Raw genomic sequence first — 26,860 nt, forward strand, 5'->3', positions numbered from 1 at the left:
CATTTTGTTAATCCCTTCTATGAAATAGTCATTTTATTCAAATTAGTAATTATCAGATCAAATGAAATTGCAGAGGAAGACAAATTCTAACCTACGTAGCTACTGAAATAAGAAGTGGGTATTCAACCCCTCCTAAACTTCTCTGAAATCAGTTTACCATTTTCCTTGTAAAGGATGTAGATTAGGAGGCAAAGCACTTTAGGAAAAAAAAAATTAACTCCCCAAGGGCTGGATTTTGTACAATTACACCAAAATGCAAACAATATTAATGTCTTCTGAAATTAAGTCTCCTGGGAAACCCGACTCTGTGAACTGTCACCTGAGAGTTGCTAATTTCAGTAGCTAATTTATGCCTCACTAACCTGCCTAACAAGGTGAGTGACATGCAGCAGTCACTTTTTATTGTAGTGTTACCCATACTAAATCACACACATTTCAAACCACCTCAGGATTTGTAGTTCTCCCCATTCCTCACAGAATACTTACCAGTAATAGGCACTTTAACCCATTGAAGCAGCAAAAAACAATGAGTGAACAGAACATGAGAAATTTATTTCAGGAATATATTAGAAAATGGCTAAAAGAAAGTGACATTCAAAGTTTTTAAATCTTCACAATAGGTAACAATGAAAGCTGTTTAAAAAATATAAGGGCTACATTATTCTACTATCAGTGTAATAATAGGGACTTGGGAAAAGCAAAACTGGCATACTAACTTAGTGCTAATGTACACAGAATGGAGAGCAATATTAATGGCCTGTACATGAAGAAAAAGAAAACTGTATAGCTACAAAGTATTAAGAGTTTTGTATTAAAAAAAAAAAAAGTGCTCTACGATTTATACCCCATAAAATATTCCTCTTCTTTAAATAAGGCAGAAGAAAACTGTTCTGCCATGCTGGGCTGAGCAAAGGCTATATTAAAATGGAGTGGGACAAAGATGCAGTTCCAAAAGAAGAAGGTTACAGATACCCAGCTTTTATGACGTGGTGTGCCCAAAAATTTGAACACTTTTCTCAAGTACATCAATCCACTCAATGAAAATTAGTACCTCTTCCAACTATCAGTGGTTTGCTTACATGAGGAAATTATCATGCCCAGAATATCATTACCAGTAGATGAAAAAGCAGACAGGAACTATTAAGCTGTTCTTCAGTTAGTTCCTCGCCCTTGGCATTCACAGCTGTCTGTGACTGTGTCTGCCACAGCAGAAAATACCATGGCACTATGGCACTGAGTGGGAAGGTACCATGAGCACTTCACAAGCAAGCAGGAGCAGATTTCAAAGTTAACTTGATTATTTGGGAGACAATGTGAAAATCAATAAGGTGAATTGAATGGTGACTGCAACAACAGTGTGCATTGGAAAGAGGGGTAAAATAGATAACTACAGGATGGAGCAATGGACTGGAAAATGATAACTGATTTTAACAGGTAACTCAACTGCAAATCAGCAACATGAACACAATAAAATGGAGAAAATACAGTTCAGCTGACAGAAACAGTAAAAGTGGGACTTGGGGGTACCTATTCCACTCAGCCCAACATTAAGACTTCTTCCAAGAAAGCTACCTGATTTTGGGGCACTGCAATGCAAAATTCAGCCCATGAGTTGGAAAGTTGGAAAGCATTTAGAGGAAAATGATGACAACAAATTTAGAAAACATCACCTCTAAGATGATGAGTGCAAGATCTGGGTTAAACTCAACTAAAAGAAAAATAATTGAAGACATGAACCTTTCAATGTGTAAAAGACTGTTTTGAAAGGACAGAAATGTGCCAGTTTTCCATATTTTCTGTGAGTCTCTCAAAAGGAAGTGGCTCAATCCACAGCAATAAAAACTCAGTCTAGATTAGTGTAGCTAGGAAAAATTAGGGACGAGTGTTAATAACAATTAGTAGTAATACACAGTTAATAGTAATTAATACTCAGAAAATTGACCCTTGGGTACCAAATACAAATCAGAATTTATTCTTACTAAGGAGGACTGAGGCACTGGAACATTCCACTGCAAAATTCGGGTTTTGCTACAAATTTTTAAAACATAACGAGATATTTCCCAGAAAGAATCTGTATTATATATATAATATCCCTCCTCAAAACAGAGGAGAAATTTCATTGCCCCCAGGTCCCTTTAAGCTTTACTATTTGGAATCTAAATTTCAACACGTTCAACATCAAATTCACATCCACTTCCTGACGTTTGTCTTTTACTTAAAATAACCTCAGCAACTGACTGAAACTCAATACTGCACATTGTGTTTATCCAATCAAGAACTTAGGTACAAATTATACTTTTATCGTCTTATTAAAAGAAAAAAAACACAAAAATCTCTAAAATCAGCATTCAGTGTTAGATGAAGCAGACATATGCAGCCTGTCCATTTCAATGTATGTTCTTTTTAAAGTAAGTACAAAGCTGAAAAATTTACTGGTTAATGCCAATTGAATTATGTTATTAATATAGGCATACAGAAATACTTGTTCAGAACATTCAAAGAAAGTTGTTGTTTCCTATTAGATATTCTGAAAGTTTTTCCATTTACTATTTTCCTTTTCATTCTTGTTACTTAGAAAATTGAGCTTTGGATGCCAAAAAATGCCAACGTGAATTATATTTTAAAAGATCTCTTAACAGAGTTCTAGTTTCACATATCAGTTTATTGGAATTCAGTTTCAGGGCTCTGGGGAGAAAAAAATTAGTATTTTCCATTTACATATTTCTTCATTTACTCTTCAGTTAGCAGTGACTAGGAATAACTTCTTAATGAGAATACAATATAATTTTTATTCTAAAATTGTTGTCAGTCTAATTCTGAATTGATGAACTGAGTGCAGAATTATTTTCAGGCAACAGCATAGTTTTACATAAAACAAGCTGTTTCAACACTCAACCATGCAAGGAGACAGAACTCATGCAGGAATGGATAATGAAGGACTGTGGTCCTCACCTAACACAGCTGTCGGCACAAGTGGATCATTGGGCACTGTAGGAAAACAAAGCCCATGAAGAAACACATTATCCTTAATTTGTATTCTTAAGAATAAAAACAATATACTTCAGAGTATGACCAAGTGATAACTAAACTCCATTAATTTTATTACAAGAGAAAACCAGAATGAATACAGTTTCAGAAAGCATGCTGAATAAAAGAGGTATGAAAGGCAGTGATTTCAGACTTCAGAAATGTAATGATAAGAGCAAAGAGATCCTTACTGAAATGAAATAAAGAAGACATTACATGCAATTTAGTTTTTGAAAGGGCTCCTCCTTCACTATTGTTTTTTTTTCGCTTCACAATAAAGGTTCACTTTCACAGAGCTCACTTCTTTGCTTTTAAAGCCATCCTCTCATGTAATACTTGAATAGCTAATCTCCAAATAAAATGGTATTTCTGTAAGGTTTTTCAGATAATTAAAAAAATTATATACATTTATACTTTTAATAGCTTTTTAATATTCAGTACCAAAGAGATCGGTTGTAATGAGTATAGGAAAATCACAGATACACAGATGCAGATGTCTGAATAAAATTCATAGAATTTTATCTGTTATTATCACATCTAGAACCATGCAGAGATAAATGCACTGTTTTGGACAGAAATGGCAGAATCCAGGATCTGTTTTGTTCCAGTCTGGAGCAAAAAATTATAATGTCAAAGTGTCTGTAACAGAATTAAGCTCCACTTCTCAAACAATCTGCCTGAATGTTTGTCACATAGCAGGAAAACCTGAAAACTTGGAAGACTTGTCTCAGCATAGACAATGGTGAGAAGAAACAAATCCTCCACTACACAAAAAAATCACATACCTAGGATGCTAGAAACCAGTGAATGTCCAACTTCTTTGCCAACCAAACAGGATAGCTCACAGTGGTGACAGGAGCTCACAGGTTCTTGGCATCACATCAGTCCATCTGAAAGGCTGCCTCCTGAGTGCCTGGCACCCCTAGCTCACTAATAGCCATGCAAATTTCTGGTAAATTCTTAGCCTGGGACCCACCATCACAGTCCATACCAAACTGTCTCTGCAATCCTGCCTCCACAAATTTCAATGTCAAGAAGACATCAAACTTTGGAAAATTTCAAACCGTTCCAGCCAAAACTGTGTAGAAAAACTACCAGGCTGATACTCCCATTTATAATTGGTTATGAGACACTTAAAATGTTAGCACTTAGCAGTTTGGTAAGGTTCAACAAACCAAGCAATAAACTCTCCTCCAAAACCCATTTCCCTTACAACAAACGGGAAAGAGCTTAAGAGCATTAATGGATGTGTTTTGGTCAAGCATGGTAAGCAGTATGAGAGACAAGAAGAAACATGGAGTGTCATTCCCTAAAGATGGCAATTCAGAAGCAGCTCAGGCTGTTCAAATCTGTTTGAAGCCAAGCCGCAAGTCCACGGAGCTGTGAGAAGCTCAGGTTCCTACCAGCTCCATGGCAGAATTGTATCCTTTTGTAATTTATACACTAGTTTTGAAATATTCAATGCAGTACCTTGCTTTTGACAAGGTATAGTGCAGATGTTGGGAGGCAAGGGTGCTGAAGAACTATAACCCTTAACAGCCAGAAACCCAAACTTTTTCAAAACCAGACAGCTGGCATGCCTATTCAAAAAAATAAATACAAATATAGAACAAATTTGCAGATATATTAACAAGCTTGTTCCCAAAATTCACAAACAGCAATGAAAATTGTCAGTGTTCCCTTCTGTTGAAATGTCCTTACTGCCAAAAAAATAGAAATTAATTTGGACCTCATATTATTATTCATTACAGACATAGTGTTATGCAGTAATATTTAACGTGCTGGCATTAAATAGTCTCATGAGGGAAAAGTCAATTTCAAGTTTTAACTGAGGTATTCTAGAAGTATAATACTTTCCCTAAAACAAATATCATTGCAAAATACAGACAAAACACATGCAATTATTTAATTAAATAATTTGCCACATTCCAATAAGGACAACATACAAACATCCTTACTCAACCTTTTGCTTTACCAGCATTCCTGGAAAACCTGGAGCGCAAAACAAAATTCCTTAAAAAGCAGAATTGTTTTCTGTATTACTGTATGAACCTACACTCTGGAGTATCTATCACTGTCTACTTACATCTGGGGCTGAAGTTGTGTGAGTCCATAAACGTGATTGACAAGGGATCCTCTGCATGCAGAGTGCTCTGGTCGGCGTAACTCCTGTCCATGGCATTCACCATGTGGGTCATCTCCTGACGGGTGGTTCCCATGGCATCCTTGCGCTTCTTTGCAAGTTTGCTGCCCAGCCAGAAAAAAAAAAAAAAAAGTAAACCACCTTAATATTTGATGAATGTTGATGTCTACACTAATCATTCTCTATAATCCTGAGTGACTGAAAAGTTTGGCTTATTTCCCTGTGTGTGATTTTTTTCAGCATGTGATAATACTGCACTCCCTGCTATGCAACAGTCATGGGCTTGTGTTTTCTGTACACACACAAGTGCTGTAATGGAAGTGCTTACTTTTGTACCCTGGTAGTAGTTTGTTTCCCCCCCGTGGAGTAATTATACTAATATAAACAAATTAGAGAGAAAAGAATTACATTTTAACTGAAATGACAAATAAGAAGCATCTGTGCATGCAGTTTTATCCACCATCTCCATTTAAATATCTGTTTTGATTTTATAAATGGATAATTCATTCTCCTTGCTTGCATTGTTGGGAAAAAAGAGCCATGTAACCTTCTAAATTACATTGTTAGTCAAAAAACATATGAAGTAACAAAAGAAGCATAATTATTCAAAACATATTTATATTACATATTTATATTTCATTTTATGTAAAAGGTTTTGCTGCCCATTCAATATACAAGATACAAGAGAATACCACACTATGGTTCTTTGAAAAACAAAACTGCCCTTACCATTCTGCTCTTTCGTGCAGTTTGGGAACATCACAGTTTTGACGTTAACCATCTTACACTCTTGACTGTATCACAGTTAAAGACCAACCTAATCTGTACAGCTAAGCCCCTAAATTAACAGCCAGTGCCCTTAAAGTGCACACTTCAGGAATGTTGCTCAATTCTTCCCTTTTTGAGAAAGAACTGGAAGTGATTTTCATTGTCTCCAGGAGTCAGATGGAAGCAGAAAATATATTTTAATTATAACTTAAAGCATGTATCTCAAGTAGTAGGAAGTATACAGAGCAGCATGAGGTGCATCTTGGTTCTGCAGAAACCCATAACCTGCATCAAACTGTTCTGAAATCTCCCTGTTTTCAGCTGAAGCCATGACTATAATACATTAGATAGCCAACCTGCTTAGTTGGATAAATCTGACACCACATGGGAGACATCTGACACACACAATCATCACTTAATGTACTGAGTTCTTGACATGTATGTTTAAAACACAGCTTATCTTCATAATATTCTGCACAGAACACCATTAAATAACCTGCTAATATTTTAGACAGTGTTTATCTTACATTTCTCTTTACTAAAAGGGTGGCCAACTCTAAATGTTCCATGCACATTCTAAGATCACACAAGGACAATATTAGATACTTATTACATATTATAACACTAGATGTTAAGAAGATATTATTTACTATCAAGGTGGTGAAACATTGACAGCAGCTGCCTAGAGAGGCTGTGGATGTCCCCTCTCTGGACATGTTCAAGGCCATGTGGGATGAGGCTCTGAGAAATCTGATCTGGTGGAAGGTGTCCCTGCCCACAGCAGAGGGTTTGGAACTAGATGATCTTTAGGGTTCCTTCCAACACAAACTATTCTGGGATTCTATGAAGAATATTAGTGGAAATTATCCATCCATTTACTTGTTGAGTTCTGGGAAAGTTCACCAGAAAGGACCCACACTGTTGTCAAGGGCAAGAAGTACTTCATGCTTGTGTGCATTTAGAGAAAATGATACAGGGCTGTTTCTTAAGTTAACAATGAGGGACCACAGTGTAGAATTTGGATGGACAAAACCCTCCTGTGAATAGCAGATTCTTCCATCAATCAGACACATGTCTTATTTTGTCAGATTCCATACCCCACCCCCCCACCCCCACCCTGTTTTGCTCCATCTACAAATGGAATAGTTGGAAAAGTATTACTCAGTAACATTCTTACTACAAAAATACAAACAATGGTCTCTAAACTGATCTTTTTTAAATCAAACTATTGTTTGACAGGGCTCTGTATCAATTGTTACCTGAAAAAAAAAAAAATCTGCTGGATGTCCCCCTAAAATTTTATTTTATACATTTACTCCACACATTCCTTTTAACTTAAGAGGAGCTGGTTTAAATGATACTCTGGTTGAACAAATGAACATCATAAGAACTTCCAAGAGTGAAACTGCTTGAGCGTTATAACTGGTTTCCAACACTATCAAAGCCTTCACAAAACTAGTATTTCTAGTTCAAAGTAGTTTTTAAAGTTTCAAAGCCTTTCAAATAGTCTCTATACATTGAGGATCACCTTTTTCTAATGTCACCTAAGAAACTGAACAAAAAGACTATTACATCTCATCTCTCGATGATATTAAGCTTTTCTTTGAAGCATCACTTTTTAACAAAACCTTCTAACCATGCTAAATAAATCAACAGCTATTAAGGCTTTTATATTATTAGCTTATTACAGTAGCTACTTTCTAATTTTTATACTCTGCTTCAATGCCTAAAACGGTCTATTGTGTTGTAGCACTGCAACCCAAAGCTGCTGGTAAATGGGAGGACAGCTATATTGTTCAACAGCTCCTGTCTCCCTTTCCTTTCCTTTCCTTTCCTTTCCTTTCCTTTCCTTTCCTTTCCTTTCCTTTCCTTTCCTTTCCTTTCCTTTCCTTTCCTTTCCTTTCCTTTCCTTTCCTTTCCTTTCCTTTCCTTTCCTTTCCTTTCCTTTCCTTTCCTTTCCTTTCCTTTCCTTTCCTTTCCTTTCCTTTCCTTTCCTTTCCTTTCCTTTCCTTTCCTTTCCTTTCCTTTCCTTTCCTTTCCTTTCCTTTCCCCTTCCCCTTCCCCTTCCCCTTCCCCTTCCCCTTCCCCTTCCCCTTCCCCTTCCCCTTCCCCTTCCCCTTCCCCTTCCCCTTTCCCTTTCCCTTTCCCTTTCCCTTTCCCTTTCCCTTTCCCTTTCCCCACTCAGCTAAAGGCACATGATCTATGCTTCATGATAGTTAAGCAAATCATTACTTTAAAGAACTTGAGGCTGACAGAAAGTATAAATGATTCTCATTATCTGCTAAAGGATTCACTTGGATTAACCTGCTCAGGTGGGAGTTATAGTAGTTGGAGGAGAAAGGTGGTCCATCATAGGATGAAACTGTGTGGCTAATTATCTTAAGTAGAAGCAATTGTTATTTAACAAGGAAATTATGATTTATCACAATAAATCAGAAAATGGCAGCTAGCTAAACCAGCTTATCTTTTATTTTTTTTTAAATTTTAAGTTTGTTTAAAGAAGTCAACTAATTCTGCTTAAAAATGTGGAAGAGCATCATTATCGGACACCACCAGTACATCAAAGCACTCAAGTGCATCCTTAGAACTCTGAAGTCAAGCACTTTATGCATTTATTTAAAATGAAGGATGTATGTAATTGCTTGCTCAACCACAGACAAAACTGTCAGAGTCCCCACAAAAACTCATTTGGTCAACAAGTATTAAAAATGTCAATTTTGCTACAATGAAGCAAAACTTTTATACCATTAAATAAGATCCACTCTTTAAGATGTGTATGCAAAGCACCTCAAAAGCGAAATAGGCAGACCATAAACTATTTATAAAAGTTTGGCATCTGCCTATAACCTGCACAGGAAAATGGTGCACAAGATCACTCCTGAACTGATATTCTAAGAATGCACAGTTTGTGATTTACAGGCACAATTCACTAACTAGGGAACAGGTAAAGATCTTTTTTCCTTAGTGTGATGTGTTGTTGTGAATCATAATGCAAAATAAATTATGATTATAATAAGTTAAAATGATAGTTATGGAAAAGAGCTGTAGCAAAAAGCTAAAGTCTCAATATATAGTTAGAAATACAATATCCCTTTAAAAAAAGAAACATCAGGGTAAGAATAACAGGGACAATGATACCAGCAATTTTGCAAGCCTGAGAACAAGGAATGGTAACTATCCATAAAACTTTGGTAAACTCATAGAGACTGTTTTTCTTTTTTAAAAAGGGATACTGCATCTTTAATACACATAAAATAGTAAGTCACCCGTATGCTACTTACAGATAGTAGGAGTAAGAATAGTAGCTCCTCCTGGCAAGCAAATCACAGACAGTGGAAAAAGAGAAGCAATGGTGAATGAAAAGCGTGACTCTGTCACATCCAATAAAGCAGAGAAATGTGCGTTTAAAAAAAAAAGTTGAAAAATTCATGTTTCTTTGGTTAGCATTTCAAGTTGCTCATGCACTAACTAGCCTTACTTTGCCATGCAATTAAAAACAAAACAAAACAAAACAAAACAAAACAAAACAAAAAATCCCTAGCGTATAAAAATGATTTGTTTTTTAGAAAGATCACTTGAGAAAATTACATGCTGAGATTTCACTTATTGCCAAAAAAATTGAAAATTAAATGGATTGAGTAATTTCAACATGCAGTTCAGCATAATACAATGATTACCGCCTAGATGCCATGACAAATGAACAGCTGTGTACAAATCTTGTGCAGCAGATATGCTTTTTACTTTTCAGTCACAAAAGATAAAGGTTTCATTAATAAATGCATTTAGTCAGAAAACAATTTTTGCCATTCACTTTAACATATTTATCAGTACACAGTTGTATACATATATGTTTGTATGCATACTATGCGTAGCTATATGAGTACACACATTTTAAAGAAAACTGCACATTTCCAGCAGATACGTGTGTACTGGCATATCCACCACACATTTCCTGAATGCAAACATATGCTTTCTATATTAAAATCTTACAATTGGAAATGCTGATGTAGTCATGCTAAGCATTAAAAACATGGAAGGTAAACAAATGGAAGGAAATGAAGGACATTTGGAAATAGTCCAACAATGATTTCAAAAATAAAAATGGCATTGCTTGTTAAAGATGCAGTATCCCTTTTCTTAGCTGGTTTGATTACTCCAGTTAAAGTCTGTAAAAGCTGTTAAGAGCTTCATTCAGGAAAACTTCAAACCAATTTGTACAAAATAATCAGGCAAAGCCTAAAACATCTCAAGCTTATGAACAAAACTGCTTAGTACTCCATTTTTCAATAAAATGTAATGCTGCATTTAATCAGTTTGAGATAGCTGTGGCTGTCCATATAACTTAATAAACCAATAAAAATGCAGAAACCATTGTTTTATTGACTTTTCCATCTAATAAGCTGTGGACAATTGGGGTTTCAAAAGGGATACTACATAATGGATCACTGAAAAGGTACACTACAGAGGATGATTCAGATGGATTGGTTTTCAGTCCCACCACAACTAAAGTGAAGTGTGTTTTTGTATGTGTGTATGTGTCAGGTTTTACAGCTGTTTCTGGCTTCATTATATGAATTGCCCTGATTCACTAGATTTAACTCAGGAACACAGTTTTTCTATGCTTTTTGTAAGAGTCCTTGACTAAAGTTGGTATAAAAAAAGTGCCCATTTTCACTAAAGGCAGAGGGGGAGAAGACTGGCACACCTACAACATAAGTAATAGACAACCAATTAAACTATCGTGATGAAAAATTGCCAAACATTAAAGATTCATTAAGCAGGTTAATTTCTCACCTATTTAGAATAGAAATAGTACAGGAGTTTAGAAATATTATGTGCTATAGAATGATGATAATTTCCAAAAAGGATACTGCCTTCACAGGTTCTGAGGAGGGAAAGGGGGAAAAAGGGGAAATTTAAAAATACCACTTCACAGATATTATTAACTCACTTTGGTCAAACAATTTAATAGTGAAAATTTGAGCCTAAAAGGACTCTGAATGGAAGAGGCAAAGGATAGGAAAATGTACACATGGATTTGTTTGTTTGCTATTTGCAAAACTAGTCAATCACATCTGGAAGTGACTGACACTCTGTGATGTTAGACAGTCTCTCTCTCACACACAAACACACGTGCACACACAGAGAATTTTCTAGTAAACATAAGGGGACCACTGTAACACGCACTAAGATGATACTTCCCAGCACGTACCTTGCTACAAAGCTACAATAAAGAGATTTCCTCCTAAAAAGCTGAAAAACAACTTCTTTTTTGTTTTTCAAAAGTCATGTAAATAAAGAAAACTGTCTGACTGTATGTCTTTCTTGCACATGATGAGTTGGACCTTTTGTATATGTGTTAACTCTCAACCACAGAGGTAAACAACAGAGAAAAGTGAAAGCACTTTTGGGAAAAATCACATATGTATCTAACTAACACAGAACACTATAACCATACCTAATGTTTCTAATGCAGACGTTTCTTCTCCAAGTTATATATCTCCAGGGATAATTGTAAAAAGGCAATAAATTAAAAAAAAAACTAATGCAAACCAGCAATTATAACATATAGAATGATTTTCATCTTTAAAAATAATATCAAGGTGCATTTCAGAGGAATATACGCAACAACCACGAAAATACTTTTTATTATCACTTCTGCAAAAGGCAAGGAAATGCAATGCACACACCATGGGACAGCAAAGGGCTCATTCTATCCATGAGAAATCAGCTTGTGCCACGTGAAGGGGAACTGCCAGGGAGGGGGTGCACAGAGAGACAGGATTTAGTTTCCATACTATAACTATGGAATTCCAGGGACATATTACAGACTTTTATGCCAGGTTAAAAGAGTTGCAACTATTGGGAAGGCTAGGCTTTGAAACACTGACCAAGCAATAGGGATAGCACAAGTTACTACTGGTAGGAGGATTGGGATGCAGAGATAGCATTGAACAATGCCAGAAGATGGCGATATTGCTTACTGTCTAAGAAAGCACTGAAAAAAATTTAAATTCACTCAAATTAATATACTTTTAAACAATTTCATGCACTAAGGACTCACTAGATAATTTTACAGTGATGTGGCATGACTTTTAAGAAAAAATCTCCAGGTTTACAAGAGCATAAACAGAGGTATAAAATTACATTATTTTGCAAGTTGGGTAACATACAAATACAAATAAGTCATTAGAGCCACATAGAGAAAATAATATTCATTAAGTGGTTAAAACATGAAAAGTGCAATAAGTTATTATTTTTTCTTTGCTTTAAAAAATAAAAAAGGCAGCATGGATTTCAATTCCACCCACTTCAACAATCAGTACATTCTTCAACTTCCAACTTAAAAATCCTTGCAAATAAATAAGTATGAGAAAATGTATAGTTATCGGATCTTAAATATAAAGAAATCCTATCTTTAAAGGCACCCTAAGAATCACAGCAAAACCAAAAGAAAACACAAGGAATTAATAAAAAAATCGATCAAAAGGACCTACCAGTCCTAAAACCCTTTTTTCCCTAAAGACCTGTAAAAAATACCCTTTTAAAACTGTTTGACAGGGAGGGGAAAAAAACCCATCAATCAGCACAGATCATAGTCTTACCTTTTTTTGACGATCAATATGACAACAAGGAGAAGGAGGATGAATACCAGAATTCCAGCACTTATTCCTGCTATTTTCACCACTCGATCTGTTTGTTTAGCTGGATCCGGAATCACCTCAGGTTCCTCTGTTGCTGCTGCTAAATTAATTTAAAAAAAGAAGTTACTTAAATTTGTAAGCACTAGAGAGAAGGAAATAATTTTTGGTTACAATTTTCAAATATGTGTATGTGTCTTAATACAGTAATCAAAATATAGATGCAGGCATCACCTGTTCAAACATCTACACATATATACGTAGATGCATTATAAATTTAACAGATCCATAGAATACACATAGTTGGAAGGGACCCACAAGGATCACTGAACTGAGTCCAACTCTTGGCCCTGCACAGCACCAACCTCAAAAGTCCATGTGCTCAACACCATGTGCTTGAGAGTTTTGTTCTAACACTTGAACACTGTCAGGCTTGGTGCTGTGACCACTTCCCTGGGGAGTCCTTTCCAGTGCTCAATCATCCTCTAGGTGAAGAACCTTGTTCTGATATACAACCTAAACCTCCCCTGACACGACTTCAGGCCATTCCCTCAGATCCTGTCGCTGGTCACCAGAGTGAAGAGATCAGTGCCTGCCCCTCTTCTTCCCCTGGCAAGGAAGTTGTAACTGCAATGGGGTCTCCCCTCAGTCTTCTCCAGGCTGAACAGACCAAGTGACCTCAGCTGCTCCTCATGCAGCTTCCCCTCAAGGCCCTTCACCATCTTTGTTGCCCTCCTTGCAACAGCAAGCATATGTGTATGTATAGAGCTGAATAAATGTACCTGAATTTCCAAATAAGTTACTGTATTAAAAAGCAGAAGACAAAGCACAATCTTTCAACTTACCACATTACTTCATTTAATGTTATTTTTTTTCCAGATATTAAATATGGAATATTTAACACTGAATTGTAAGAAAACATTTACACACAAATAGTAAAACACTTTTTTCCAAGCCACAACGTGAATCCTAAACTGCAGTACTTTTGTCCTCCATCCAGTTTCAGTCCACCTTTGTACATTAATTCACCTTACAGCATCTGGTCTGAGATCTGCATTCTACTGGGAATTTTGATTCTCTAAATAAGGTCATTCACAAGGCCAAGCCTAAATAAAGTCAGCAGTAGTTTTATTTCTGTTTATAGGCCCTGAAAGAAGTCCCACAAACCACTGTTCTACAGAGAGATTAAACCAGTCTGTAACACAGCTGAGTGGGCTGAGGCTACAGGTTACAGCAGAGAAAAATATAGAATATACATGAAAGTGTACAGCCATTCAGTCTGCACCTCTTTGCATAACAGCCTGGTGTAAAAAGGATCAGGAACAGGAGCTTCTCCAGCCTGGTAAAAATATAAATAGGTTTCTGCCAGGGGTAAAATCCCATGAGATGTTTACTTGTAGAATAGCAAATGGCTTTCCAGTTTTCCAGTTCCTGCTTTCTAAGGCTGTGGCCCTTCCCCTGCTCTCCATCACGAAGGGGTTCGTGTGCTTGCTCTCCTTCTGGTGCTTCTTGTCTCACACTCCATGCAGCATGCAGCAGATGCCACTTAACCTCTTCCCCTCACAGCATCTTCATGTAGAATAAGTTACAAACTGTTGGTATCATTGTACTTATATAGCCATTACAGAGAAAATGTCCTTTAGTTTGAAACTAGGATGCTTCTCAACAGATCACCAAAAGCAGCAAAAACCAAAACCAAGGTGAAGTCATACGAGAGAAAGGCCACTGCTACCCTGAAAATCTGCTCCATTCAGAAAGCCAGCGTAGTCATTATCAGGGATAACTGGTATCTAATACTTTCTGCATTTAACCATGTTACACAGATAATTTCTATTCAGATTCCATACACAGGAACCCATAGTACCTTTTGAGGGAAGAATAAAGTGGTTGTTTAAAATTATTCTTTATTACTTGTTTCTGCAACCTTCATCTCTGCAGTATCGGAACCTTGATTTAGGAATGTGCTCTCTTCCAGACATCCGAATGAGAGCTCGACAGACAGTGAGAGATCTGGCAGTGCTTTAATCGTAAAGCTTAATCATCATCATAAGAATTCATCATTATAATCATTTCTCTCACGTACAGCTTGAACTCTGTCTGCTGGGAAATACTAAATGTTTCCTTCTCCACGTAAATACATGCCTGCATGCACACTTGCATACATAACCTGTGAGGACTGAATACTATGTATTTTACTTGCATTATATGTGTTGTTGAGGTGTCAAGGGGTAAAAGTAGGGATCAGTCTAGAGATGTGTGCATACACACAACCTAGAATTAATGCCGGATACACATATGATACTGTCTAATAGAGGAAATGAGGGACATGACTTTTGAAGCAGGACTGGAAGATGAAGGTATTCAACATTCTCAGTGTTTAAAATGAATCAACTCCCAGTCCAGTATTAGCTGGGATGGATGTGACATATGTGGTTGAACATTTGATAAGCAGTAGAGCCAAAAGGCCAATCAGTAGAGTCAAAAGACAAATCTAAGCTAAATATAAATGGCTTTATATGCCAATGGGGGAAAAAAAATATGTTTGCTGTATGGAGTACTGAGAAACAGCAAGGACATAGGAAGGGTAAAGAGGGAGTGTGCAGTAATGGGATATTTGCTGTGTCAGAATTGTACAGTGTGAGTGCAGCTCAGCAGCTCTGACCTAGCAAAGGTAAGAACTACTCAATCTGCAAAATAACTAAGGCTGGAGCAAGAGATTTAGTTGTGTGGATGGAGATTTAAGGCCAAGCCTCTGAGAGATTTCAAAGTCCCAATGATAGGGATTGAATGTGACCTGAAGATGCACTTCAAAACTTGAAGTCTCAAAAAGACATCCAACAGTACAGGCTTTGAGCTGTGATCAGGACAGTGGTACTTTCAAACGAATATTAGTGATGAGAGAGTGAAGGGGAAAGAATGACAGACGAGTTTCACACTCCCTGGAGAAAGATAGGGCACATGTAGCTTGATAGAGCAACCTGCAATATAGATGCTTCTCAGAGTCATGTTTAAAACTATAGTATGGCCACACACAGTTGTTTCATTCAGAAAAGTTACTTTAGAGAAACAACTATCCAGGTCTTAGAAAATCTGAATGAAAGGTTATTGAGGGTTTTTACATATTTGGCTAACTTAGGTGTTTTATTATATACACTCTGAGAAATGACTGGATTGGATCATCAGTAATTTCAAAATGAAGCTCTCTGTCAAGTTTTTCAAACAGTGGAAAGCCAGGAGGATATCTACTGCTTGATCATTTGTTCTTGCTTTGTTACATTAAGGGTTTTGAAGTAAGGGACAGAAACTCATTCCCATGAACTTTATTGCTACTCATGGGATAAAGCTGGTGCCCACTAGAAATGCACCATAGAGTCCTAAATTAGTTGAGGAAAATGTCATTGAATAGTTGTACACTAAACAAGTGTATGATCAGTGGATGAGCCTCCTATAACCAAAATACAAAATCTGCTGGCAAAATGATACCTGTCTTGACAATATCAACAGAAAAATTGCTTTGAACTGAAATGAAGCCATGATTATATTTCCAGCAACAGATAATATATGCATTCTTCAGACTAAATTCTACATTTGGGGACTATATGAAAGTAATCACATATATAAATCACACTGTAATCAGTGTATTGCATGCAATTATTATTTTGAGGAAGCTATTGAATGTAGGTAGCATGGAATAATTTAATGAAACTTACAAATTTGAAAGCATTTCATATTACTTGTATTTTAACTTTGATAGCTCAAAGTGTATTGTAATAACCATGTGCGAGCTTACATGGGTAAGCTCATAACCAGAGAGAAAAATAGAGAAACCCTGTGTCTATATGTTAAACCTACATACATAACTAAATATCTCCTGGCTGCTGACTGCACAAGGACTACAGCAGCAAGTAAACTTCTGCTTACGCTGACAACTCGCTTTCTCTACCCTTGACAAGACAATCAGGATTTAGTTCTCTGAAGTGGTTCTTCTGCAGCCTGAGCTGCTCATTTTGTCAAACAAAGTGACTGAAGTAACCAAGGCTTCACCAAGAACAAATCTTGCCTAACCAGTCGAGTGGCCTTCTGTGATGGAGTGACTACATCAGTGGGCAAGGGAAGAGATGTCACCTATCTGGACTTTTGTAAGCCTTTGACATGGTCCATGACAACATCCTAACACAACATCTCTAAATTGAAGAGACACAATAATTTTGATAATTGGAGTTAACTACTGTATATTTCTAAAAAGGGAAAAAATGCCCTAAAATTATTTTAGTAATAAAAACACTCACTTTGCTAATTTTTAATGTTCATTTTTAGTAATCCTTTCTTATATCTTGAACATCAGACTCTACTAAAAGGTAATTTTTTCATCTGAGAAAGAACCTTGTATGGTAACAGAATGACGATCATACAAAAATGGACGCTCTACTGACTATTCATTCCTTTGGCCAGCCTTACTCTAATAGACCATGAATTAAGTGTTAATTTTTACAAAGTCTTTGCTTTGCATGTCAATAGGGTTTTTTGCATTTTGATCCTGTAAATCTGAGAAGAGATAACCCTAGAGTTTTCAAGCCATGCAAACTCATCTTCCATAAAATTTGCAAGAGTTTCTAATTTGAAACAGAGCGTAAACTACATTTTCCCCCAGTACAAAAATAGCTGCCTACAGTGAAGATTTATGAGCTAGACTGGGAGGAGAACACTGGATTTTAGCAATTTATCTACTTGCCTTTCTTCTGAACTAATGAACAGCAACAAAAATCATATTCCGCAGTCCCCCCACGAAGTTCATGAAATAACTCGATCCAGTGATTCTGACTCTGCACATAGCTAGTAACAGTAACCATATAAGAAGTTGTTCTCCTTGTTTTCATAGATATTAAAGGAGAGTATTCAATCAGTCAACTTCAATGATTAACAGCAAGAGGTTCAACTGGGAGCAGCGCTAAATTAGACTAATATAGCTAACCCTCTCAGGGACAGTAAAATTCTAAACAGTTAGTGAGGTAGAGTCCATCTTCTCACAATTTCCTGATGTACCTAATTACTCTAAATTTTTAAACCACATTCTTAATCAAACACACCAAAAATCCAATATCCAGTTCTAAAACTGAGCATATGCATATTATTTACAGTTAATTTTTGAAGTATACTGTGGCATAAGGAATCCAGTCACAGCACATATTTCTTTCCTGCTTTCTCTTCCTTCTAAGGTTCAAAATTTATACAGAGCCTTGCAAAACTGTCGGAGAATTTATGACACTCAGCACAAAATCTATTCGCCTATACATTCCCAAGAAGATGGTGTAGGAATCAAGATAATGACATTCTACTTGCTCATCCAAACACAATTATTCAAGCAGAAAATTCTGGTAGGATTTTGCTGGGGCTGTTTGCATGGTACCACTAAGAGAACAGTCAGCCTTCCAAAAGACAGCTTTTAAATCAGAAGTTTTAAACAACATTTTTATACTTAACCTTCTCACTCATGATTTGACTTTCTTAACATTCACAGCATTTTATTCTGGGTTTCCTTTGTGTGAGCAAGGGAAAAAACTCAGTTTTATGCATGATTAAACTGCTATTTTATTACATTGCATTTTCTTTGAATGTTAATTTCTGTTTATGGCAGATCTTTGAATTCTCACAAACTGGTGTTATTGCTGCATAGCTTGATATTCAAAATAGCTGTGCTCAAGATAATCTGCTCTGCACTTTTGTTATGTGACATTCAAAAACTTTTAATTAAATCCAGGAATGACATCTGAATGAGTTCAACAAGGTAACATCATGATAACATCAAATGAAACTGAAGGTAGCTCTGGAGATGTCAGTCTACCACCTGAGAAAAGGGCTTGTTGAAAAACCAGGAGAGATTCTCTGACAATTTTTTTTAGATTGGTCTGCCCTGTGTTTTAATCATCTGCCCCAAAAGACTGTTCTGCCTGCATCAGGCTCTTTTTTTTTACTGCTTTTCTACAGTGATAATCATCGTGCAATTAAAGAAATTTTTATAAGTCTGAAATTTAATTAATAAATTCAAGTTCAGTGAGAGAAGATGCATAACTACTTCCAGCTTTATTAAGTTTTTTAAAAACCCTGAGTTGATTCTAATTGCTGAAAACATTTTAATGTATATTTGCAGGGATCAGGAGATTTGATATGCAATTTGTTGTAGCCAACTATGCACATGATTCATGAGGCCTTACAGATATCCTCACGTAGGTCACTTTGGTATATATAACACTACTGATTTTTCCTTCTCAAGTTGAAAGCTCAAGATATATTTAATGGGAAAGGAATGTCCACAATTCTCTCTTCCCTACAGCTCCTACTGAGTTTCTCTCTTGGAGTACAGCTTCTGGGAGATGAAGGCATGCCAGAAATTTACTGGGGTTTGAATCCATCTAAGATGTTGCTTCCAGGACTTTAAATTACAGATATTTAGGGTAGCATTATTAGAAAGAAAAATTGTACATGATTGTGAACAGAAAGTGTGATTCCCTAAGCTGTGCTCTGAAGCGTCAGGTTCATCCCTGTCACCATAGTAACCAGGTTCAAGAGTGTCCCATGGAATAGAGTTGAACAGGCTCTGCCAGTGAAAAGGGGGATCCCAGGCACCACCAGCCTCTCTCCTGAACTTGTCCTGAAAGGCGAGGGTAATGAGGTGATGCTTAGATAAAATCTGCTGTTTTACATTTGCGTTGCAACACACTGTGCCCAATTTATCTTCATGAATGTCCCTTGCTGGGGCAAAGGGAGAGGTGTCACCACCTCCAGAGGCTGCCCGCTGAGCTTAACCAGAAGGAGCCCTCAAGGCCCCAAAGCTTTGTGATATTTTAAGCTAAGCCTTCATATGGACAAAATTATGGATGATTATGTTCTCCATATAAAAGGTCACTGTTGCAGAAATTGATACAGAGTGTTTATGGGTCCCTTCTGACAGTTTATGTGCAAAAACAAAATAAATACAATTTCATGCTAATCTCTATTTAGTCGGATTTGGGATGGTGCAAGAAGCTGTAGAAGTTAAGCACAGGGAGATCCACAGTTGGCTGTGCATACAAATATGGTATCAAGTAAACAGGTTACACATCCTGCTATCAGATAATGCAGAAAAAAGCCTGAGCTTATGCCACTGGATATTCTCTAAAATTATGAACACATGTCTTATAAACATTTATACACATTTTAATTAATTAAACAGTCAAGCACAGCATATCCTGCACTACAATAATGATAACACCTCCTGAAATTCCAGCATAATATGTACATTTATGGATAAAGGACCAGTTCCCAACTACTGTTGATAAGCCCTCTCAAATGCTCATAAATGTTGCTTTGATAAGTCATATACAATTTTAAAAAAAAATTTAAAAATTCAAACATATCTCTACAACTCTCCGGGACTTTCAGATCACTTCATTGATGGTACTACTTTGGTAGGAAACGCTAAGGAAAACAGAATCATGTGAACCAAGTCTCTGACGCTGTAACGGTCTGAAATGAAAATTAATGAGGGCTCTGAAATCAGTAATCTCTGTGAATTTATGACCAATTAGCAAAGAGTTTATCTTAATAGATTCAGAAGTATCAGGTGAAGAAAGTGCTGAATCTGTTTTCCTCACTAGCTGAGAAACCTTGGGCATGAGCTGATGAAGAGAGCCAGAGCAGGAACAATGCTGAGGAGACAATGTTCCTGCAACATTCTGCCCTGCTGTCCATGGGTCACATTGAAAGAGAAAATTAGTGCCATCAATGAATTTGTACTACATTTGACACTAAGACACACTTGTGGAGCCGTGAACTTTGCAGGCACTTTACTACCTTTAAAAACTATGGCAAGGATAGGATTTGGTTATGGGGAATTAAGATGTTCAGTAAATGTCATAATCCACACGTTTTACAGCTTTTGAATTGCAAACTGCTATTTTCTGCAAGAAAACAGCTGTTTGTGGAGAGATAACCAAGTTAGCTTTAAGGGAGCTGGCTCAGTGATGCAATTGTGCCCCCAGGACATAAAAAGCTCTGGGCCAATACAGATGGCAACTCTGACAAGGCATTTTACACAAAGGTGTAAATTGAAGTTACACTGGCACCTTCTAGTTCAGTTGGCTTACATGGGACAGGACAACGATAAAAAAGTGGGCTAAGGCATCTGAAATGGCACCTGTCACAGCAAAGGGCAAACATGGTCAGAGGAACATGGCCTGTCCCCATCCTGCAACATCACTGCCCAAGAGAGTGGAAACTCCCGGTCACAGCCCATGACCAAGTACAGGTGATTGAGTTGCCTCTGGAATTTTCAACTCCAAAACAGAGCAAATTATGCTGTTGAGTTTTACATGTGGATAAATTTGAGTCTATTCATTAGTCTACTTGACACTAGAAAATCTGTGACACAACCTTTTTTTCTCCCCTTGCATTCTGAACTGCCTTAGCTTCCAAAACAAATAACAAATATTTAAAAGAAATCAGGACGTTTCAGGGGTCCGGTACTGTGTTTTTTCCATTTTTGAAACTATCTTTCAGGTAATTATTTCAAAATTGTCAACAACAGTGCAAGGGCTGGAGATTTAACTGAAAAAAATCCTAGTCTGCACGAGAACCCCGGTTTTTGAATCGTATAGGTCTTCTAAAATATAAACTGTGTACATCTTAAGTGCTTGTTATAAAGTACCAGATATCATAGTGTAACAGCTGCATGTCTGAAATGTTGGAAAAATTCAGAGAAATACCTAGCATGATTCTATTTTTTTGGAAAACTGGTTAATTGTCTGTGACTGAAAAAAAAAACAAAAACAAAATAAAACAAAAAAACTCCACCAAAATACGGCTTTCTTGAGCTGCTTGATGTGTTTCTTTCAGTAGGCAATATGGAAGCAGAGATCTAAAAATTCAAACAAAATTTTTTCATGGCATGTGTACTAACAGACCTTGAAAAGGTCTGTAAAAAATGGATGTAAAAAAATGGATGCAGAAATATATAACGTGTAGGCTGCAATGTATTGGACTGAAACAATGAAATATAAATTACTCTCTGATTTTCTGGAAAGGGCTATTGGCTAAGCATGATCTACCTCATCAACAAGCCATTTAAAAACTGCTTGTTGGATGGACTGCTACCATTTCTTAAGGTCACTGTGATTCCTTCCCTTACAAGCACAATGGACCTGTTGTTAGACCTGTTGCAGCATTTTTTCCTGGGAACATATAAAAGTAGTCAGTCTCTTGCTAATGAGGTAATTTTTTAAGTTAGTGTTTGGCTACATGACAAATCAATCGACTTTCAAGTTTTACTCTAAACAAACTGCTTTCAAAACCATGTGGTTTTAAAGATAAAATCTCTCTTGATGTTATAAAACTTCAACTGTGCAAGACACTGCACTGAGAAGTTGCCTGGTGTTGACAATGAGCCCTACACAGCCTGTTAGCTCAGAATTATTTCTTAAAAGAAAATTATTTAAAAAAAACAATGTTTGACAGCAAATGCATGAAAATGCCTCATCTTTCCTCCAGATAGCATTTAAGAAGTTTAGCAGAGAAAGTACATTATACTTATCATTATTACTTATATAGGCACATGACATGGTTTATGTGGAAAAATATTACTCTCAAATGCCTGAAGCTACATTTTGCTATATTTATTGAAAAAAACAGTCTATGAATAACTCTGGCTAATTTAAGCAACTACAAAAGTGTAAGTGAGAATTTACTGGTAGTGTAGGACTTGCAGAGTTAATGCAGACCTGTGTAATTACACTGAAGGAAGTAAGGACAGCTTAAGTCTCCACCACCAGAAAAGTGCAAACTCTCACTGCAAACAATAGCTCAAAATACAGAAAATAAGATGAAAAATTTTCTTATATCAAATGCAGTGCTAATAGCACTGCAGATGGAATCAAAAGACTGAGGTAATGAAGAACAGAAATAGTTTTTCTTTTATTCTTTCCAAAAAAACCACACAGATTAAATCTTATATAACATTAAATCTAGCCTTTGATAGCAGCCATCAGTTCCTATTTGCCATTCAGAATGGTGAAAGGTAAATAAACAAACAGAACTCCTCCAAGAAAACAAGTGGTTAATTCTTCCTTTAGAGGTAGGTCCTAGTTTTTCCAAACAAGCATAGATTAAATTTTACACATAGCATACATATATATATATAGCTTATATACAAATCTTAAATAGCACCCATCTGTTATTATTTGTGCCATGACTGTCAGCTGTCAGCCTTCAGTCTTTTTCTTGTAAAATTTGGTACTTTTTTGAAAGAGTGAAAGAATATATATACATACATATATATATACACACACATATATTCTATGAAAGACATAAAGATGCTTTCTTTCACAAGAGTTATATTCTTCCATTTAGAGAAATTTTTCACAACTTCTTCAGTTCTATAATACCTTAATAACATGGTGCAGTGTTTGTAGGAATCCACTGGGAACCAACTGCACTGAAAGTGCAATAGCCATGGCAGAGAACCCTTTTTGCCCTTTTAAAACCTTCCCATCTGAAGAGTATCCATTCCCAGAAAGTTACATATGTCAAAACTCTTGAGGCTCCCCTGAATTTTTAAGCAGTGATAGGTGTCTTAAGCAGCTGGATGTGTGGGAGCATGAGGGAAAGGCAAATATTCTCTTCCAAACCAGTGGGGTGGTATCACCCAGCTGCACATCACAGCAGGCTGCCATTACCCCAATTATGCAGTTGTTCCCAAATCTTCTTATCCAAATACATCTGAATGGTCTTATGTCAGCACTTTAAGCTCGGCCACCTGATTTTGGACTGAAACATCCAAAGCCGTGGTGCTTATCCGTGCTAGTCTACCAGCTGTGATGTGAGGGCAACAGCCTTTAGCTGGCTAAAAGCTTTGTCATCTTCTACTACACCGCCATTTCCAACCCAAATATGTTACCTAAGCCTCAAACCTTGTGTAAGAAGTCAAGGGCCTGTCTATGGGCTTGTTTACCACATCTGATATCTAGAAACACAGCCATAACGGCACTGCAACAACATGCAGCTAATGCAATGACAACTGTATGAAAAACACATCAATAATCACAGCTCGGGCTTGACTGACATTGATTACTGAGCTCAGATCAGGACCTGTAATGATATTAAAAGCATTTCATACTGTGTCACTACCTCTCTTTCTATATATTCCTGAATTTCTAATGCGTCAAAGAAATTTTCAAGCACGAAGAAGAGATGGCAGTCCTGCAGACTACAGGACAAAAGATGCCTGCAGAAAAAAATACTTAAAGTGTATTGCCATTTTCTGAACCTTTGGGTTCTACTCTTTCACACTTTTTCCTTTTTATAGTGAACTTTTGCTACCTTCAAATCTTAAACTCTAATTAATCTCCCTCATCTGAAAAAAATAAAGAGATTTTCTTGCTTTTTCCATTATTCGAGGAAATATTCACACAAGATTGTGATGGGGAACCAGGTGTAATAAAGAACTTCCATGTTTAAAGATAGATGAACTTTCTATACCTGTTACTATACTGACTCATAAAAAGTTAAGGAAAAGCAGTTTTTAATTTCATAAAGCACAGACTCTGGCAGAATACAGTGATGCTGTAGGAAAAGTAGTAATGGGCTCTACAGTATGCAGAACTAAAAGATACCAGTTTGAAAATGACTTTGGTGTCCCCTCAGCTGCATGTTTTACACAGGTATAGTGTTTGGTTGTTTCTATCCAGAGGATGAAATTACCTGCTCTGTACTGGATATGCCTTGGGCTGCTGCTTTCTTAGCTAGTTTCTCTGGGAAAATACAACCGTACCAAAGGAAAAAAAGCCAACTATATATTTAACAAAAGCTTCAAATTCACATACAAGTAAAAATAAATGAAGCCAACTATAACATGCAAATATTGTATTATGATTTATGTAATGGATTGTCGGCAAAGAAGATTACTGTTCTGGTATTTATGCTTTAAATCTGGTTTTAGGGTTTTCAGTCAGTTGTGATCTGATTAAAATGTGACTGATTTGGAGGAGAAAATCACCTTAAACTCATGGAGTGCCAAGAACTCTTGCAGATGAGGTTGCAAAAATATCTATACTGAGGCCCTGAGCTATGTCTAACAATGACCAAAATCAAATTTGCTTCTTAAAATGAGAACAAAATTTGCATTAAACAACAGACATTAAAACAATGTGCTGTAGTGTTGAGTATACAAGCTAAGACACATCTGTATATACCTCATTTACATTGTTTCATTGGCAAATGTGAATTGCACTTCGAAACAAACAGCCCACTCCACACTGTGAGTTCCCATTTATAAGCAGGTATTCCTGGCCATTCATGGTAAAAATGGACTTTCTTTTTTTCAAGGAAGGGAAAGATGGCTTTATTCACTTACTAACTTGATACGACTTTAATGAATGGTTCACTTCAGCTTCTCATTGCTTAAAACCCAAGCAATGCTATCTATCACGTTCCTTAGAGACAGCTGGCCAAAATTTTCAAACTTGGGTTGATGGATTCACCCTGATATATTCAGACACCACCAATACAGGAGAAGCCTTTCAGATTGCTTGAACAAGTCCTGTAAATCAGATGAATTGTCATACTTTAACTAACATGTGAAAAGAAATGTACGCCTGGGAACTTTATTAGCCAGTGAATGGAATGACAACATCTGATAAGACTTTCTCTTACCTGATTCTGGTGTAATGATAAGACCAGTAAGTACTACATGAAAACATAATGCAATCTGATATGATCACACCTGCTATTTACCAAATACTCAAAAAAGTAAAATTAAATACAAAACTGTTTGCATACTTCGAGCATTTAAGAAACAGAGAGGGGAGAACAAGAATGTATTTCTGAAGCAAATATTAAACAACTTGGGACTACATCAAACTTCATAAGAAATCTATAAGACTTTTTTTATCACTACAACACTTCAGCAGGACAAAATGCCAAAAAAGAAAAGTAAGAAATGTAAATGAAATTTGTGATTTGTGATCACAAAATGTCAGTTTAAATTGGACTGGAATTGCATCCCAAGCTACATGATTCTGAGGGATATATGCCCATGAAAAGAGAAGCAATTCGAAATGTGGACGTTTGTGAGTGAAAGAGGTGGCTTATTTCTTTACTTCTTTCCAGATCTGTTACAGACATGGCTTCATATACTCTAGAAAGTCCATCCCCTGTGTTAGTTAGCAATTGGAACTCCAGATGCAACTACACAGAAAACTACTATTAATTCTGTTAGTATTTATATATGTACTACTTTAGTATATATACTACTATATACTATATAGTAATAAAACTACTATAAATTGTCAAGCTTTTTGTGAGATGGGTGAAACAGGAACACAGACAGTGCTAGGAGTCATGGCTGAAAGGCACTATCAGATCTGCTTGGAGTAATTTACAGATCAACCTCCTTGTTACATATACCTTGGGCCACTGCTAGTAAGCCTTCACCTTTAGCTGGAGCAAGTTCATTCCTTCCTATTTCTTACTGTGCAGATAGAACCAACCAACCAACATCAGTGAAATGAGGGGGCTGCATTACTTTCTACTTAAGAGGAAATATCAGTGAAGATCCGGTCATTTCACCTTCCCTTACCTTTTCACCTGCTCCACAATCAAACAATTGCTGTCTCAAAATACTGCACTGCTTTTACTCTTGATGTTTCTTTTAAGGTTTTTTTAAGCCTGTATACCTTCTCCTAAGCTTAAAGAACTTATTATTTTTAAAAAGTAACCTCTACTGACCAAATGAATGAATCCAAATCAGATTAAGACTAAAGATAAGCTAAATAACGACTAAATTTCAGTGTCTGTTTACTCAAAAAACATAATTTATTAGCACTGTGAACTAGCGTGAATGGGTTTTTAAACTAATAATGTTCCAGTTTACTTCAAATATTTTGAATATTCTTTACATTCAGTTACTCTCTTAAGACCTGGCAAATTGAACATCTTCATATGCATTTGAGAGCAGGGCTTCTACAGAAATCAACAAGGTTTGCCAGGATGGACAAACAAGGAGTGGTTCAACCACTCTTAATGGAAACTACTAAAAGAAAAGCCTTATTTCAAGATTCTCTTTTGCTTCATGAAACATAGTGAACAAAGGTGCCAATTTAAGGACTGCCAGTTTACATAAAAGGAATACTTACTGAAACATTTTTCGTCAATTAGGTAAATGTATTTGCTCTAAGCTTCCAGCAGAATCATATAAAAAAAAAAATCTTATTTTCAGACATTTACAGCAAAATGTATTTATGCCTACTAACAA

At 36.5% G+C, this 26,860-nt stretch overlaps 1 protein-coding gene across 1 annotated transcript in view; it reads right to left on the bottom strand.

Moving 5' to 3' along the window:
- The window catches only part of PTPRK (protein tyrosine phosphatase receptor type K), a 293,433-nt gene that overhangs the window by 22,317 nt on the left and 244,256 nt on the right, over positions 1–26,860 (bottom strand). Inside the window, exons 14-19 of the mRNA XM_062488975.1 lie at positions 12,544–12,682; positions 11,397–11,438; positions 9,220–9,249; positions 5,114–5,274; positions 2,953–2,988; positions 487–498 (exon numbers count right to left, since the gene is read on the bottom strand). Of these exons, the coding sequence (XP_062344959.1) occupies positions 487–498; positions 2,953–2,988; positions 5,114–5,274; positions 9,220–9,249; positions 11,397–11,438; positions 12,544–12,682 (420 nt within the window). The remainder of the gene's footprint in view (positions 1–486; positions 499–2,952; positions 2,989–5,113; positions 5,275–9,219; positions 9,250–11,396; positions 11,439–12,543; positions 12,683–26,860) is intronic.

This window comes from Cinclus cinclus, chromosome 3 (assembly GCF_963662255.1).
Source record: "Cinclus cinclus chromosome 3, bCinCin1.1, whole genome shotgun sequence".
In the NCBI taxonomy this organism is placed as follows: Eukaryota; Metazoa; Chordata; class Aves; order Passeriformes; family Cinclidae; genus Cinclus; species Cinclus cinclus.